This window comes from Coturnix japonica, chromosome 10, assembly GCF_001577835.2.
Source record: "Coturnix japonica isolate 7356 chromosome 10, Coturnix japonica 2.1, whole genome shotgun sequence".
NCBI lineage: Eukaryota > Metazoa > Chordata > Aves > Galliformes > Phasianidae > Coturnix > Coturnix japonica.
Window position 1 is genome coordinate 17,098,525 of NC_029525.1, and position 18,294 is coordinate 17,116,818.

At 45.1% G+C, this 18,294-nt stretch overlaps 2 protein-coding genes across 11 annotated transcripts in view; one reads left to right on the top strand and one right to left on the bottom strand.

The window, feature by feature from the left end:
• Positions 1–798: 798 nt before the first annotated feature.
• AAGAB (alpha and gamma adaptin binding protein) lies at positions 799–15,429 on the bottom strand. Of its 3 annotated transcripts, none has more exons than XM_015873311.2 (11): positions 15,322–15,429; positions 12,211–12,401; positions 11,248–11,344; positions 10,638–10,727; positions 8,558–8,641; positions 5,001–5,083; positions 4,355–4,448; positions 3,465–3,569; positions 2,954–3,003; positions 2,331–2,422; positions 799–1,073 (listed from the first exon to the last, which is right to left on the bottom strand). In XM_015873311.2, the coding sequence occupies exons 1-10, from the start codon at positions 15,392–15,394 to the stop codon at positions 2,345–2,347; spliced, it is 945 nt and encodes a 314-aa protein (XP_015728797.1). In that variant the 5' UTR covers positions 15,395–15,429; the 3' UTR covers positions 799–1,073; positions 2,331–2,344. The 3 variants fall into 3 exon arrangements, with proteins under 3 accessions (XP_015728797.1, XP_032302758.1, XP_032302759.1); XM_032446867.1 differs by having other exon boundaries at positions 4,355–4,492; positions 4,994–5,083; XM_032446868.1 differs by lacking the exon at positions 15,322–15,429 and adding an exon at positions 15,011–15,121 and having other exon boundaries at positions 4,355–4,492; positions 4,994–5,083.
• The window catches only part of IQCH (IQ motif containing H), a 62,185-nt gene continuing 48,980 nt past the window's right edge, over positions 5,090–18,294 (top strand). For 5 of the 8 annotated variants that reach the window (XR_004308531.1, XM_015873300.2, XM_015873301.2 and 2 more), the window contains exons 1-3: positions 12,401–14,925; positions 15,963–16,060; positions 16,349–16,463. Coding sequence is in view for 7 of the 8 variants with exons in the window: in XM_015873300.2 (XP_015728786.1) it covers positions 14,845–14,925; positions 15,963–16,060; positions 16,349–16,463 (294 nt within the window). In the remaining variant the exon portion in view is untranslated. Of the gene's footprint in view, positions 7,223–12,400; positions 14,926–15,580; positions 15,730–15,962; positions 16,061–16,348; positions 16,464–18,294 lie in introns of those variants that run through there. The other 3 variants (XM_015873297.2, XM_015873302.1, XM_015873299.2) reach the window with 3 other exon arrangements.

Consider the following 18,294-nt stretch of genomic DNA (forward strand, 5'->3'; position numbering starts at 1 on the left):
CTGCAGAGTCTGCAGGTACCCAATGGACGCTTCCAGCAAGGCACGTAAGATCTTACAGGTGAGGCCATCATGCTCTGAGCAATGTGTAAATGGATTTGAAGCCAGAAGTAGCTTCTCTTTAAAAATGCAATCAGATCTTTTAACTAACGGGTTTTGAAGGTGAGAATGGCACCGAAGCAGCCATTAGAGCAGAAGGCAGGTAGCAGTGCCACGTGCTGTGCTGGAAGCGAAGGCTCTGGATGTGCTGGTGTTCAGCTGGGCTCGGGGAGGGCATTCTCCAAATAGCATCACTGATGCAGCCAAGGCACGCTGTGATCTCAGTCCGTGAACTCCTGGCGTTCCTCCTCGGGTTTCACTGAAATTCAGATGTGTTTTTTTTTGTTGTTTTTCCTAACAGAGGATTTACGAGAATACTTTTTCCACCCAGTTTTCCAACAATGTGGTAATAAAATGGTTTTGTCCAAGTTTGACATCAGGGTTGCCAAAATGCAAGTGCGAGGTAGTACAGCAGAGCTGAGTTCTGCCGTCACCCGAATACATCACACAAATACATCACAGATTGCACAATCAGAGGATTCTTGTTTGCACCGATAGTGAGAAGCTGAAGCAAAATCTAAGTCTGATAATAAATGAAACCTCGAAATCTCAGCCAAAACAAAACCAACCGAGTGTCAGCACTGAGTGGAGGGGAGCAGCCCGGCACACGCAGTGATGTAAAACCACACAGGGATGTAAAACAGGCAGGAATTCCTTTGTTGCTGAACAATGCTGCAGAACACAAAGAGGAACTGAGAGAACTTTCAGGTTTGCAATTCCACTAATGCCCCTTTTATTCATTTTCATAACTGCTGCTGCGTGAAGAAATGATGCAGCCAAAGAGAAGGAAGGCTCTCCAGGAAACAAAAACCACCTCAGCACCAGCAAAGTAAACTCGGATTGAAAAACACAATACGAATAATCTTAAAGGATCATTAAAACTGCTTTCCAGTGTCCCTCAGCCACGCTTCCTCCCTCGGTGAGGCGATGTATCCGCTATCAGGACACACTCACACTGTGCCATGTCCTGGTAAGACCTGCATGAAAATGTGTACAATTTTTTTCCAGTCTTAGCAGCAATGTGGATCCCTCCCCCTGTTGTACCACTCCTCAGCTTCAATCCTGCTTTTGCTGCCCACGTGTGCCCTGAGGCCTGGGGTAGCACATCAGCTGTGGGAGTTCATCAGCTCCTACCCCGTGAGCAGGAAAAGCACCCAAACTTTTATCCTTCTATTCAGTCTAAATAAACTGTCACATTTATAACACATGTATAAAAACTGTTCTTATAAAGTATTCAAGTGCATTGTGTTCTTCGCTGCCTTCAGTTAATTTACTCTGTGCTTTCAGCACACGTCTCTATTGCACAACAAATAGAAAGGGAAAAAAACCCAAAACAACCCAACCTTCACCTACCAAGGATGAAGGAATTTTTCTAACCCTTGGTCCTACAAAGCAGCGATTTCAGACTCGTCCTCTGGCTCATTAACACACAGGAGCATAAGTGTAATAAATGCACCAGGTGACCAGGGGAGGTTTGAAATGCAATGTTTAGGTCAGAATGCAGCACGTGAAGGTCTGTGTGTTCTCCTGGTTGTTGGATGCAATGCACTGCAGAAGGTTTGAGCAGGGAAACGCACGCCTAGAACAGCAGCAGAAATCTGCCTTGCGTTTAATCCCAGCTCTCTCATGGAAACCTGGGGAGTGTGGCACAGCTCTTAGGGAAGGCCCACGTGCTTACAAACACCAGCAGAACTCAAAGCCTGTGGGCCATTTTTAATAGCTCTGGCACTCAGCGGGATTTTAACCCTGCAGCCCTGGCACAGCATCTCAAATAGGGCACAACACACCAAGTTCCTCTTCATGCCTCATAGAAATCTGGTTTGTTTTGTAAGTCAGCTATTAAGCTACAGAAAAACATCACGCAGTCCTACATCTAAATGTTGAGTTTAGAGTTAAGTAGTTGTTTAACAACCACCAGCCATATGTAGAAAGATAACTGGTAGTAAAATTGTTTGCTTAATCTCAAAAGAGGAAACTATAAAAATGTTAATTTGAAAAATGTAAACTAACCTATTATTTCCTCTAAATGCACACAGTGTCATCCAAAACTCTCTGAGGGAGAACGAACAGTCAGACAAAACCACTCTAACCATAAGGTGTTATGGATGTGCTTCTCATTACAACGACACGGTGAATCCTTGTAACCAAAGAGAGCAACTAAAGCTAAATGGGGCTGTCTGCAATTAACACTCGCTGCAGGAAAGGATCGCTCTTAGGATCGCTCTGTTGCTTACAGCTACAGAAGACCTCAGTTTTCTTCATCCGAGGAGAGACCTTCAATTTCATCTCTGTCTCCTCCAATCGCCATCCAGAACGCTTTGGCCACCTGACAGGAGAAAAAAGGATGCAAAAATAAGAACAATTCTCCTCCTATGACCAAAGCATTGAGCACGTGAGCAATGAAACCAAACTGCAGCTAAGCCTGGCAATGTTCCTGGCCTCCATGTTCATCCTCTCTGACATTCACAAATGTCATTCACACCATGCTGCAGTAATTCAGGCACACTGAGAATTTGTTGTAGGTATAAAAGTGACAGAAAACTTGGGCTAATTAAATCATAATTCAATCTTCCTCCACACCAAAGCTTTTCTACTGACTTCAGTGAGAGCTTAAACCCCCTGCGGGCGGGGACTGCGGGGCCTTTTCAGGAATTCTGGAAGGAAAAGCCTTCTCCAGAGTTCTGGAATCCCGTGTTTGTTATTCAGGTCTTGGGAGATCTGAGTCAGTCTTGTCAGGACTGCAGGGCAGTTTGTTCTCACTGCCTGAAGATGTGGGCTGTGCTGCAGGAGAGTGAACAGAGGCTCAGAAAGGAAAAACGGAGCTTTCATCACTCTGATGCTAATTTGGAAACCTCACCTTTTCTGCATGGAGTTTTCTTTGTTCATGGGGCAACGTTGCGGCTTTTTCTGCGGAAGAAAACACAACTCAGGCTGAACGTGACTCAGGAGCAAGACAGGAGACAAGACAGATCACCAACCTCCTGCAGCTGTTCTCAGGGGTCTAGTGAGAAACTTGCTGAGGATTGTGAAAAGGAAACCTATTTACTAAGTGCTGTTTTAACTCCCACAGAAACACAGCGCCTCCGAGCACACCCAACTTGTAAACAAAAGAACTCTGGTTATAGGTTTGCATATAGAAAACAGTGATGTTAATCCATGGTAGACTAAAACAACGTGATTGCCATCAGCTGAGCGGCATCTACTGCTTTCAAGAGCATCGTTAAGATGAAGGCCAAGTTAGTGTAAAGATCGGCTGCCTGTACAGAACCTCAGGCAGAACAATGGGGATGTGTACAACTTTCCCAACTCTCACACAGGGCTCCAGGCCTTCGTGGTGCAGCTCAGTGCCTCCCTCCCCAGCACGGTACCTTTCATTTCTTTCAACTTTGAAAACAGCCTTTCAAAGTTCTCCAGGTCGCCGTCTCTCGTGGTCAGGCTGGCCAGCTCTTGGATATCTGTGTCTAACACGGGATCTAAAACAAAGGCACACAGGTTTGTTTTAGGTTAAGTTATTCTGTTGTCAGCAGGCGTAACAGCCACAGTGGCAATCTGCTGGTTGGAAACAGTACCTGCTCAACGTATTGCCCTCCTATTTAACTTACGGATGGTTCAGGTAGACAACTTAAGGTGCCATTACAGCGGTAATGACTTTTGTTACATCACATTGCAATAATGTCTTTTGTGTTCAAGTTCATTTTTAGTTCCCTCAGGACTCCTTGCTTACTATAAAATCATCTGTTTAGGGACAGCCCTGGGCTCAATTAAAGAGTAATGACACCATTTAGATCACGACCTCCCCACACAACCTGTGATATGAAGTCCCACCTCCTGGCATGGTGCAATTATCCAAAGCCCTCGAGTTAAGAACAGCCACACCTCCCAGCTCTCAGCCACACGGAGCACATCTCCTGCTGAATGAGGCTGTGGGAAGTCATGTTGTGATGACTTTTCTCTCACCCAGAAAGCTTAAGGGTTTGTCTTATAAATGTGTTTCTGAATAGAAACAATACACTGGCGAGGACATGCCAGCAAAGCAGATCTGAACCTTTCCAACTGGCAGCACTGCTGGCAGATCTGACCTGCAGGGGCCCTCTCCTTTCTAAAGTTGGGCCCATTTACACACAAAGAGCCCATGATGCTACACAACTGGCCTCTCCTGGCTCTGTCCTTCCACTGAGAGAAAGCCAGTGGCTTTCTGGGCCCATTCCAGCCTGAGTTGCCCACTCCAGCACATCTGCCAAGCAGAGAACAAGCTTACCTACAACACCATCGATCTGTGGGTCATTTGTGCTGGCTGCATCTCCTCTGTCATCTAAATGGGGTTCTTCTCTGTCTGCTGCTGCTGGATTGGACTGCCAGGAAACAAAAAGATATTGACGGTATGCAGTGATGCACCCTGCAAAGCATCAGCAGCAGATCAAGCTCTTCCTTTTTTTAACATTAAAATCTTTATCATGAAGTGTTACTGCAAAAGCTGAACCACATGTATGACAAAAAGGCACTTCTGCAACGCCACACACAGCTGTGTGCCGGGACAGCTTTGTTTGCTTCTTTAACAAAACTCACAAGCGCTATTTTTCTGTTTTGCACAACAGTGTTCTTGGATTTGAATGGGAAAGCACAACACCAGGCATCCCATTGACATGGGGGGATGTGCTGAGCTCCCAGCCGTGAGGTGGCAGCTCCTGGGACAGCTCTCAGAACGGCTTTCAGGAACAACACTGAACGAGTTATCAGCCATCAGAGACTGCAAACCCATTCTGACAGCTTGTGCAGCAGCTTCAAGAGGGGAGAAAAGGATGAAAGACTCCCCCCCCCCAACACCACTACACCAAGTGTGACACAGGGGAGAGCCACGGGGACACAGAATGAGCAAAGAACAAGAAATAGGAATTACTGTTTACTTCTCTATCTTGGTTCTCTTCTGACCCAATGCTACAGTTCGCACCTGCTAACGTACTGAGAAGGCCAAAGCCCTGGGTCCTGTCTGGAAACAAAACAGCTGTTAGTGTGACAGCAAACAGCTGCAAATGACAACAGGTCATTTCTTAGGGAAGACACAGCAACACAGCACAGCAGTTTTAAATTAAACTCTATTTTTAGAATGTTACCTTTGAACAAAAATGGACAAGCAATGGGTGTCAGTGCAATGGGTGTAAGTGCAATGGGTGTAGGTGTAATGGGTGTAGGTGTAATGGGTGTAGGTGTAATGGGTGTAGGTGCAATGGGTGTAGGTGCAATGGGTGTAGGTGCAATGGGTGTCAGTGCAATGGGTGTTGTTAGTGGTTTTTGCTAAGCTGTGCTTTCTTCTGGCTCTGCCTCGAGCAGCAAATATCTGCAGTTCTGCTGGGGCTCAGGAGATTGTTCCTAAAATATCAGCATTTTAGTCAACTTAAAAAGAAACAGCATCAAGTTATCATGCTGCAAACAGCCAGGAAACAATGACCTGTGCCAGAAGAAAGATTAATGTTACTTTTTTTTCTAATACGTTCTGAATTAACATTACAGTAATGACTAAGCTCTAGATTCAAACCTTGAGATGATGTAATTTTTAGACACGGGCCAAATTTTCTTGCCATTTATACAAAATCTTAAGGAGCCGAATGTGTAACTGAAGCCATCAGCTGTGGAGAGTGCGTGTAAACACGTCTCAGTTGGACAATTACTGAGACCTCATTTCCTGCTCAATAATCTACGCTGTGCACTTTGGCTCACACGTGTCCTGTGCCAGTCCTGCTCTCCCCTCGTGCCCCTCTCCTCCCAGCAGGTATTTGTTTCCATTGGCTCTGTGCTGTGCTGTACAGTTTTACTGCCCTTACAGATCACTTGCCAGAGGTTTGGGGAGAAGTGAATCAGTCTCGCCGAATGAATCACCTTAAAAATGTTCAGTTGCAAGAAATATGAAAGCCCGTAAGTCTGCCAGCTCTATTAACAGGCAATTGAGTGATAAAAGGTTGGGACCTGCAACCCAAAACAAAGCAGCTTCCCAAAGTTTCAGCAAACTGAGCAAAGAAAAGCAAAGCTGTCCTGGGGGAAAAAGTAAGGATCGATCTTCGGCCAATTTCTGAGTCATCTGCAGCCAGACCGGCCTCTGCAGCCCAGAATGTGCTTGAGAGAGAACATTCCCACATTGGCAGAGGGGCGGATTCGGTGACCTAATCGTGTGCCTCTTTCATATCTATGATTTGAGCTCATCCCATACAGATAAGTGTCAGCAGTCCATCCCCACCACCGTCACAGGTAACCTCAGCCTGTGGATCTACAAAACACCGTCTGACCAAAAAACAGCAGCACATACAGCGAGGATGTGCAAAGGGCAGCTGCTGGTTTCTGGATGGGTGGTGAGGGAGGCGGCAGGCACAGCTCTGGGTCCCAGTCACACCCTTGAAAGAAACCTTCCTATAAACTTTTAATGGGACGTAGAAGTTATTTCAACTTGTGGGTGCAATTCAGGAAGTGGGTGACGTCTCACAGAGCGTTCCTACAGAATCAAAGCCAAACATGACCTCACTCAAATCACTGTCACAGCGGGTGGCTCCATTCTGATGCCGGCTTTGTGGGCTCACAGGTGTCATCAATATGGCAAAGCCGCAGAGAGCTGAGCTCTGAGCAGGGCTTGGAAATCCACACTGCTGCTTTTGTAGCAAAATGTTTTCCACTGTCCTTATCTAACATCCTTCCACAGTTTGAAGCTTCCATGACTTTGATACTAAAAGCAGAGTTAAAAGGTTGAAACTTCAGAATTGTTTCAACAATTAAGTTCATGTGGTCCCATTAAACCGGGCTAATTCTTTGTAAAGGAAGCCAGGCTAATGAGTGGCCCCACCCTGGGTAACTGGCTTCACCTGGGATCACTGCAGCACATATTTAAGCAGGAAGCAGCAAAGTAACCCCTCTCAGAAGACAGTAAGTTGTTTCTGTTCCTTCCACTGTGGCCAACCAGAATTCCTTTTGTAGGGACAATTAAGGACAGAACAGTGCCCCAGCTTTTTGGACTTAGGAGTGGGAGAGCTGTGAATTGAAGCGAGATTTATGTTCTTCTGCACAAGAAAGTGACCTTATTCTTATGTTGAAGAACTGGAGAACAAACAACTGCACACCCATCAGAAAGCAAACTGCCTTTCAGGTAAGGCTGCTGGTTTTCCTTGTCTACAAGATCATACTGCTCTATGTACCCACCAAGTATGTGCTATTTATTACATGATGCGAAAGTGTTTATAGTTAATTGTACTTAATACATTATGAATCAGTGTGAGCAAGAACATCCTTAATGGGTAGAGACAACTTGAGAAGGTCAAGACCTTTTCTAAGCAGTGTGCAGCCACACAGCTTCACAACTTCGGAAAACCGAGGTGCATGTGTAGGGTAGCATACTTTAAAATGATATGGCTTTAAGGCTTGTAGTTTAAAGGAGTCACTTCTTTTCAGTCTATTAATTTGAAGCTTTATGTAAGCAGCTCAACTAAGGCAATGCTGTAGTGTTGACTCTCTGGATGGTGACGCTCAACAATGCTAACAAACCTTTGCTACTACAAATGTCTGACACTTAGTATGAGAAGATCTCGTGTGAAGTATGATTCCAAATAGGGAGCAGTTAAAGGTAACTCAGCAGAAAAGCTGAGCTGTTATTTACACAGTGGCCAGCTTCCAGGGCCGGGAGGAAGCTGAAAACAAAAGATATATTACAGGTTGTAAAAAGGTTTATTTTAAGCAAAAATGAGCTCAACCATTTCCCTTTGAAATCACAGATTAGTTGCAACAGCATCCAAAAATAGCTCACTTCCTGAGGGGTTTGTTGCACCACACATCAGCACGGGGAGGTTTCTGCACAGCGGAGATAAAAGCTGGATTTTCACAGAGCCTTTACAGAATGCACCACTGATGTACAGGAATTTCCCTCAATGTGTGACTGAGTTCTGTGCTTCTATCATGTGACATCTGTCAAATGTTAAGAAAACCATTCCTGTGCTGCTAGACTAACTTTGTGCCCTCTCAAATGAATACTTCTCTATGACAGTCATATTAAACTAGAACCGATCTTAGCCTCATTTTGATATAGTATGAGAAATACTGAGAAGGCACAAGTTTAGTAGCTCTCAGTTGCCCTGAATCCCAGTAACCACCTTGAAGTTATAGGAACTAACAAAAACCTCTAAGCACACAAAATCATTATACTGTTAAAAGATATAGGAAGGAAGAAACCACAGCAGTGGAAAACTGTACCTGAGGGAGCAGGGAGACCTCAGGGGGTGGGTTTGAAAGAAAAAGTGTATGGCCAAGCGCTGCAAAAGAGTTTTATCTTCCTGCAACAGAGTGTGTAATTAAAGAGGGAATAGAAAGCTTTAAAGAAAATAGGAGCATCTATGTTTACGTTAAATCTGTGATAGTTTTGCTAAAAATATTGAGCCTTCTCAGGCTCACAGCCTTTAGAATCCATGCAGGGAGAATGTGTTTTACATACCGTTCTTCATGACCACATTTGACCAAACGTTGGCGTTCAAGGCCTGGACAATTCGTTTCACTCCTGTGGATTCTGGGAAGTCATCTAAATAAAAACATAAAGACTTTTGGTTCCTAACAATAAGACCAAAAACCATCATGTGCTTCAACATAAGGTGAAGTGTGACTGAATGTCTGTCCTATCTGACAGGAATGGAAGTAATGGCTTGTCTTATTAGGAAGGACACGTTGCTGGCCTTTGCTTCATGAAAGGCCAAACAAATTTAGACTGATGCCACACCTCTTGGTCTAGGCTTTTTATTAAGTGTGAGCACTCATTCTTCTATAGAAGGGTCTAAATACTAAGTAGAGCTTTCAGTATTTAGCCACACTGGTAATAACACAAGGAATTTAAATAATACTGACTTAAAGTCAAAAGAACTCTTTTAGCCTGAGATCATTCAGAATGCTGCACAGCACAAACAGATGCTAGAATTACTTTTCCTTCCTTCAGAAAGTGAAGAACTTCAGATAACCATTGAAAAAGGGCAGTGCTTCATAAAAAACACAATGATTGTACTGAAGCTATCTTTGTAACATCTAATGCAAAGTGTTCCAGTAATCCTGCAAGTTTACAGGGACTTCAAAGACTGGGGAAGGCATTATTTGGACTTCAGCTCACTCAGTGAATAGAACTGACACTGTCTGACACAAAGTCAGTTTTCCCACTTCCTCAGCTTAGTCAGCTTCCCATGTTTGTGCAAGTCTCACAAAGCAATTAGGAAGAAAAGCCCTTTGGAGAGGAAAATGTGATTGCTTAAAAATCAAACTTGTCTAGGGTGACTCAGGGACAGGTGTACTAACTGAAACTGCCTCTAGATATTAATTTTAAGCTGTCTAACCCCTTAGATCAAATACTGTCCTCTATGATAGTGCTGTTTAGTTTTATCTTGGTTATTATTGGGAGTCTCAGCTAAGAGTTCCTGTCCTCGGTACACAAATGATAGTGTAGTCATAGCAAGAGCTCCTGTTCATCTGTAGTGAGCTGCCATTAATGCCATAATTCCTGCACAGATATTGGCCCAGAATGTTTATTACATCTGTTTAATCTTCTGTAATTCATAGAGCATGTTTACAGGGTAAATATGTTACTCAGTACAATGAATTTCCTCTGATGCATGAGTCACAGCGAACCAACTGCCGTGTTAAAAAGTCCAGGAGAGAGAATGTATCTTAGTGATCCAAAGATTAACATCCTGAGTTGTTATTCCCATTATTTATTACCTCAATGGTAAATAGCCTGTTCTTTACAACAATTATTCAGCAGGAAAATAACTTAATGTTACTAATGTTTCCTTTCAAAACATGTTAGACTGAAATAGCCACATTCTTGTTGAGCTTGAAATGGAGAAAATGTGAGTGGGTTATTCCACTCCTGTATGGAAATGGAGTTGGTTATCTCATTTACAGCTCTGTAGTGCTAAGATGTAAACACTTGTGTATCACTGAGATGAGATAAGGCCGATGCTGATAAGGCTGTCAGGAAGTGCACAGTCACTTTTCAAGAGTGGAACATCACACCTCTGACTCTTAATTACAAGGCCAGGCAAGTGATTCTGAAACCGGCTTACTTCCTGTGTAACAGCGAATGCAGCTCTAAACTGTTGCAGTGCTCAATCCCTTTTCAGCCCATCATGTTGCTGAATAATGTCTATTCTTGGTATGTTCAGTGATTTAAGTGTTATTCAAAAAGTCAGGGGATTTTTCTGCCCTTGGGCACCTATGTGGTTCTAGTTTTGAGACTGATTTTTAAACGGAGTACAAATGCTTTTTATGTATCAATACAGCCCCAGGATTACTGCCTGAGAGGGGATCTGATATATTTATGTAGGTGCCACATAAACAGCAGCTGTATTTGGGAGGAGACCAGAGGAATGTCTTAGAGGAAATAACCACCTTTTCCTCCTGACCTTACACAGCTGAGAGTCAGCCTCACCAGCTGGGAGCGTTCCATGCCGTTACCATGAAGCACAGAAACAATGCAATGCCCCCTTGCAGTGGTGTCTTTTTGTTATAGGAATTAACACAAGTAGCAATCCTACCATCTTCATCTGGTAGCTCCTCAGGGTTAAGTTCCACCAGTTCAAAGCCATGTTTGATGCACCATTCTTGAGCTTTCTGTCTGTTAACACCTAAAATGGAGAAACCAAATGTCTCCTAAATGTACACATCTGAGATTAAGACCAGCAGTTGAACTTCCAGCCACATTTTATTCCCTCAGAGTTGTTTGCTTGTTCTGGATTACATGGGGAATGGGGAGGAGGAAATCTGTAGCAGATGGTTTGGGTCCCCCAACCACTTCCAATTGGATTCCAAAAGCCCCGAATTAAACTCCTTTAATTTGTTTTAAATATGGTACAATCAAATGGCTTTGCAGTAGATACTTCCATGGAAGTGCAAGACTGCACTGTTAAGTTACCTTGCACTGCATGCCAGTATACAAGGAGTGGGATGTGCAAAGTTCATTTTAAGCAACCTTGTAAAATTCTGATTCAGTTTTAATTATTTCTAGATGGAGACTTTTCTAGTCATGAGCACAACCGAGCTCTTCTGAATCAAAATCAAAGTCTATTCTCACTCAGATATCTTAAGGAATGACTGTGCTGAAGGCTTAATGATCTGAAGTCAGTTTGGGGCCTCAAGGTAACATACCGTGTTCAGATACTCTGTTACAGACCAGGATCATGACTTCTGGTAGCCACTCTTCTGTCAGGGGAAGCCATTCAGAAACACCATCGAGTCCAGATTTCTAAAGGGAAAAAATAAGTTCTTTGGAATACATCCTCAAATACTGCAACTCTTACTTTTGTTTCTAATCTTTAATTGTACTCCAATAAGATAAGGAAACTGGTTGTATAAAGCAACCTTCTGATTCTTGATTTACTTCACAGATGAGTTAAACCTACTTCCTTGGACCTCCCCTTCATGTTTAGTATCATTACACAACCTTAATTTACATTAGGAAGGACTTCTACTCCATGTCAATCACTCGTATCTCATTGTAAGCAGCCCTCAGGGTTAATGTTTAGCTATTCCAGCTTCCACACTGAAGCTGTTACGACAGGCAATGAACTACACTCTGCTCTGGTTTACTGTGAGGTGGTGCTGAGCGAGTCCCTTTGGGTACCTCTGCAGGATGTGTGGTGTGCATCCTCTCCCATCTGTAGCTAAAAACATTCCTTATTTAGATCAGTTTCTGTCTCAATCTTTCAGGCTTTTGCTAAAGCGCTGTTTTCACTGCCACCAGCCTTGGAGAAACAATGTCAGGTAAAACGATAGCACTGAAACTTAGAATTGTCTTCCTCAATCTTGGCTATTTTTAAGCTGCCTTTCTGAACTACCACTGGTTAAGGGTAAAGCTGGAGGAGGGCTGGCCTAACTTAGTGGCCTATTTACATCCTGCAAAACCTTGTTTCTGGCTGGAGTAAAACAGCAGAAGGGAAGGAAACGTCCCTGCTGCCACTGTTAGTGGGTATAACTGACCTTTGGTCTCCTGACCATTAACAGGACAGCCTAAAAGGAATGGGGGTCACAAGACTGAGAGAATGCAAACGTAGTTATCGCAATAAGGCAACTATATCTTACAGATAAGGCAACACAGTGCAGAAGTCTTACTATTGAGCTGTCGAAGTACACCACAAACGCCTGCACGGATTCAGCAATTGCTCCTGTAACCAGAGCTGTGTTGGGCACCACACAGAGGTGAATATCTGCCGAGTAATACTTATTATCTATCGTCCAGGGGTAGAAGCTCACTCCTCCAGTTGTTGTAGCACCCACAGTGAGGTCCTCTCTTCCTGTGATGCCTGTAGAAAAAGAATTGAGTGAGATAAGTGAAACAAACCAGCATCAAGAAAAATTCAACAGGAAATTGTACCAGAGCTTGGTATGATGCCAATACAGAGCCATCTTCCCTTGCTGCAACAAAATTAGCTGCTTTCTATTTAAAATATATATATATAAATCAAACTCCATTTCTTTTACCATGTTATTTATGACTCCCAAATGGGTTCTAGCTTTCAGAAAGAAATGTGGTACAGAAGCTGTTTTCAAGTAAGGTGCGTTTTGTTGTTTTCTCCTTGAGACATCTTTTCAAGTGCGAGCCCCAAACTCATTACCCACAAGCAGGATGGATGGAGCAAATAACTACACTTCATTCCAGCAAACCCTGCATGTTCATTCAGATGTAAAAAAGCCTGTTTGACTGTGACCAGAATCTCAAGGTAACTAATGAGAAAATAAAGCGAGTTACTGGAATTCAGTTGTAATGCCCATTAAATTCCAGGTAGGAGTTCAACAATTAAAATCCAGGGCAGTGCTTGGATAATGCAGTCTCTGCACTGCCTGCCCCTCGTGTGCTGGCAGCAACCTTTGCAGAACACTCTCGTAGCGTGACGGCCACCTGGTGGAGCTGAATTATTGGTAGCAGCAGAGCAACCCATCTGTACCTTGCTGGAAAGGACAGAACATCTTGTTCCAGATGAACAGAGTCACGGGTATCTCATAAGTAAATCATATAATCACTGAAGTCAGCTGGGATCAGAGGTGTTTAAAGGGGAAAAAAAAGGTGTTTCCAAACATTTTAAGGGTTGCACCTTAAAGGTACTGAGACAATTCCTGAAGATGCTGCCCCCCAGATAGTCTGAACTGGAATGATCTGAGTCTTACCAGCTAAAGGCAGTAAAGCCTGCTGCCAGAGCTATCACAGGTTCAGTGTTTATTGTTGTTATTACTGTTATTTTGGCAGCTAACTGCTGAGCCTGGGCAGACTGAGCAGTGCCTGAGCTCTGGCACATGAGGCAGCACAAAGGAGAGCTCAGAACCAGGTGGATTTGTGGATCTGAGGGGCAATGTGATCTCAGCAGAACATGATGGCACAGCACCTTACAAAGTGCACAGCTTTAATGTGCAGTGCAATAGAGGCACTTTGACATGAGCCAATTAAGTGCCATACTCTGCATAATATAGTTTGGTACCTTTGGTAAGCAGGATTGTATCCACTATGTGCCAACTGCTGCTAGGCCAGGAGTTGATTGTCAGTGGGTATCAGGGCCAATGGGGCTCTGGAGACTTCCACATCCCACACCTTGCAGCCCAGGCTGAGTTCATAGGGACATGTTTCATGCTAGAATGAATCCTAAGATCATATTTGCTGTGCTGGGATTCCAGGAGTTTCTTCTCAACGCGGCCTCCGCTTCAATGGAAAAAAGTAAATGCAGCCAGAATAGTTTCCCATCTAATTTTAGAGAACATTCGTCAGAATAAGCTCTATTATGTTTTATTTGGATATGGAATAAACTTCCAGAAAACTAATATGGCAAAGGGAGGTGGCTTGTCAAACTTATCTCCACTGAGTTACTCTGTTTTCATTTCAGGCTTCCCAGCCGTTGCAAGCAGCAGCGTTTTGCCATCCAAAGGGCCTGGAAAAGCACAGCAGACACTGACAGCAGCGCAGCTGGGCCCATGGGGCTGCCCCATCAGCTCACTCCTCCATGGAGCACAAACAGCTTCCTCAGCCAACAGGAATGCAGGCAGGATCCAGCTGCATCGGTATTAAGGAACTAAAAGCATGCACGGAAGAGCTTGTATTGCAAAAGAATGCGGCTTCACGTCATCCAAAGCCGTGATTTAAAACTGAAGTATTTCGTAGAGGATCTTGAACAACTAATGCTGGACCTTTATTTCACTGGCATCACCTATTGAAACTTCCACCATCCCACCAGTAACTGCTGAATGCTAATTAGGACGGAGCACAGCTGTGTCCCACATTGTGTTTAAAAGCTGTTTGGAGCAGCAGGTGCTTCCCTGGGTGGGGTGAGTCACCCCAGGCTCTGGACTCACACTTCTCATTTCATGGCCTCACATACAGACTTGGTCTTCCAAGCAGTGATTTAATTTACAAGGGAGAGGACAATGCAGAACTGCAGAACCCTTGCAATTTCTCATCTTTTTCCAAAGAGATTTAAGTACTGATTGCTCTTCTAGCTTGCTTTGGATTGAATGCACACAGGAGCCCAGCTCAGTGTTCTCCTATGGCCGAGTGCTCCCCGTCCTGCCAGCTGGTGGGTACCACATCGCTCCCATTCTGTGCCTTGAGAGCCACCTGGTGGAACACAACATAAGAAATACTCCTCCAAACTACAGCGAACTCCTCGTGCGGGCTGTGAGGAGCCTCGCAATCAGCCTGGAAGCAGCAGGGTGCAGGTTTTACAGACTTCCAGCAGAGAATCCTCCGAGCAGCTGCCCTGTATGTATCAAACAGCTCTGCCCACTGCAAGTGCCTATACAAGGAAATCCAGGAGCACGGTGGTGAAAGCAGCAATGACAAAGGTACGTTATTTGTTTCATGTTATAGATTCTGAGGTACAGCTGGGTCTGAATGGCATCTCAGGTCCAAACTGACCATCCATCTTACCACACATCCAGTGATCCGTCACAGCTCTAAACAGCCATAAGAGCAAAACCACCGCGATCCGAACAGCTTCTCCCCGGACCCTCCCTCATGTTGGCGCTACCGAACGCTTCAAGTTTCCTCTACCGGATTTTCCTCGCAATCTCAGGCCGTACAAATGGAAGCCGCGTCCCTGCTCCTGCCTTCCCTCCCTCCCTCCTGCCGCTGTGGGGCCGTTACCGGCGCACAGAACGTAACATCAGCCGACCCACATCTCCCACCACCGGTTACATCGTTACGGGGCAGCCCCACGGCACGACCCGCCGCCCACTCACGCCTGACGAGCTCCTCGGCCGCGAAGCCGCCATCACAGCTGCTGAGCAGCGCGTAAGGCCCCGCCGCCGCCATGGCGCCCGCCGCACTACGCGCCCCTTCCGCCCGCCGCTACCACAGAGCGGGGCGGGAGGGACGGAGAGCGGAGAGGAGAGTGGGGAGTGACGGCTGAGAGCTGCTAAGGGGACAGGGGACACGGTGAGAGGAGAGAGGATCGGCAACGGGGCAGGGAGCGGGAGCAGCGCTTGGCACCGACAGAACGACCGGCCGCACCGCCCGCTTCTCCCCGCCTTCCCCCCGCGGTGAGGCGGGTGGTGCGGCCCGGTCCGAGCGTCGTGTTGCCATGGGGGCGGGATGAGGGGATGGACGGCACTGAGGGACACGGACAGCGGGTAATAGCCGGGCTGAGGGTGGGTGCTGAGATGTTACGGGTGGGTGCTGGGCTGTGGGTGGGTGCTGGGCTGTTACAAGTGGGTGCTGAGATGTGGGTGGGTGCTGGGCTGTGGGTGGTTTCCTTAACTCTGGACAAATCCAGGTTGAGCCCAACAGAAGCACTACTTCTCAGTCAAGGGAAGATGGAGTTTAACTTAGTGTGTCCTTCATACGTTTATAATTGATTCCTCTTTTTTTTCTCCTCTGGCAGAAACACGCTGAGAGCTGTTCAAGTGCTCCAAACAGAGAATTATTAACTATTTCTGCTGCTGGCAGTGAAGAAGTACGTTCCAAACAGCCCCTTGAATGGTGAGTGAAACAGAGAGACTGCAGCACGAGGATCTTGTGAGGCAAATGGGGAACGTTGGTCCCAATTGGGTTATTTGGGGTTCTGTATAGGTTAAAAGCAATACAAAGGTAAATGTTGTCCTAAGCAGCTGCAGCAACCTGCTGTTAGCACTTGCGATTTTTGGCTTCACATGGGTTTAAACAAGAATGCAGTTTTTTACCATGCAACCAGATGGGAGCGATGTGCATTTAATAGGTGATACCATGGTAAGTTTTGCAAACCTCACTGCTTGTTTCTTTCTGACTCAGGGGGCTTCAATGTGGTGCCTCTGAGAAGCAGCTGGTTCTACCACCGGTGCCTGTTGAGCCCACGACTGCCCAGCCATGCAGCAGAGCAGCACTGCGCCTTTCTCCAGGTTCACAGGTCTGAAATAACACATCACTTGTTTTCCCAGAGACCGCATTAAATGGGTGGACTGGCATCTTGTTGGTACTGGTTGACACCATGAATTTATGTCCTGGCTCTGTGAGTTCAGTGTTTGTTGATACACCATCTGGTGAATGAGTGTGTTACTCACTGAGTAGAATGAGGGAGCTGAGGGGCAGGAGCCTTCTCCCTGCTTCTGGGTAACATCAAGGCTAGGAAGGACTTCAGTATCATTGTGATCCATTTGTTTCCCATGTATAATGATAAAGAATCCTGAAACCAGATGTTTATTCTGTTGTAAGGTCCCAGGTCAACAAATACCGAATGCATAGCTGCTATTCTGCAAGCGATGCCTTTGAAATAACGGGGACTGTATAGTGGAATAGCATGAGTTGGTGTTGTGTGAGAATAAAACTGGTTCTCTGGTTTGGCTTTGTGTAAGAGAGACACGGGGCTGTAGGAATGGCATTCAGTTACTAGGATTGACATGGAATTGCATGGCCAGAATGAGCAGCCTGCCACTCCTGTTGTGATTTTCTTTGTAAAAGAAGCCTCCCTGTGAAGTAATAATTCAATATTACCTGCTTTTGAAGTGATGGAAAGGTGCAGTGAGAGCTGATTTTTATTTAACTTTATCTGGTAGAACTATGGCGATGAGGTTCTGTGACTGTGGTGAAAAAGTCAGGAATCTTTATATATTCATTTAATATCTCTGTATAAGGTGCTGCTGTTACTGCTTTGAAATATTTTCATTTGTGACTGACAAAGAACGTGGACTTTGGTGTTTGTTGACTGACGTACTCCTGGCTTTCTCAGTTCTGAATGGAGAAGAATGGTGCCTGGAGGTGATTTGAAAGCAGAATGCAGTTTGCCAGAGAGAATCCCAACTCCATCCCATGTGAGCACGCTTCTGTTTGAAACAAATCAACAGAGTTCAGCCACTCTGTACAGCCCCCATTATCAATGGTTTTCCAGCTCTTCGTGTGCACCAGTGAGCTTAAATTACAGGGGAACTCATGCTGGATGCTGCCCTGCCTTTCTCTTTTCACATCCGATATCCAGGGCATCTGCTTAGAGATGCACACGCAGTGACACAGGAGCCAGCCCTCATTTCCCACGATAAAGAAAGGGGCAAACAGTGCTGTTCTACCAGCTGTTCTACGTGCCCGCCATGCCAACATAAAACACTTTTATTGTCAGATAGTTGTGAAATCCAGCTGGGAAATTACCACCTGCAGTTCCTCACTTCCTGTCTTTGCCTCACTAGCAACTATGAACAGTTTTGGTTTGATTTCAGTGTACTTTCCTGTTTTTCCAAATACTGTTCCACTGAGAAGAAAAGTTTGTGAATGAATAGATTCCCATTTGTAGGCAGTATTTCAGGTTACACAGGCTTGAGGAAATCAACTTCTCAAGTCGCAGAGGTTCTGAGGGTAATGAATCATTCACACGGTGATGTTTTTGTGCTTTGCAATCCGCAGTAGGCCACGTGAGAGTAGAAATGGAGCTCAAGTTGTGTTTGTGTTTGGCCGTCAGGATAAAATAAGGTTGGAGTCACATGAGCACAGATGCAATTTTCACACGGAATACTTGTTGTGAACAAAATAGCTCGTTCACAAGTGTCAGGATGGGCTTAAAATTACTGTTAAGTCTCATGGATGGTAACTGAGTCATAGCAGCAGCAGGGTGAGGGCAAGTGAACCCGACTCACAGGGGAGCTGGGAAGCACTGTCCCTTTTTTCTGCTCATTATGTGTTGTAATTGGGTTTCTGATGATGATGATGCCTGAGACCCGTAAAAGGTGTCTTCCTTCTGCAGTAATTGTAAA

Bases quoted from the DNA above. Each gene is read 5' to 3' on its own strand.
- AAGAB (XM_032446867.1), bottom strand. From the start codon at position 15,394: ATGGCGGCGGCGGGGCCTTACGCGCTGCTCAGCAGCTGTGATGGCGGC. The intron at 5,084-8,557 runs GTATGTAAAACA...TTTTGTTTCCAG, and splicing joins AAATGTGGTCATGAAGAACG to ACAGGACCCAGGGCTTTGGC. The intron at 3,004-3,464 runs GTACCGTGCTGG...TTTCTTCCGCAG, and splicing joins AAAGTTGAAAGAAATGAAAG to AAAAAGCCGCAACGTTGCCC.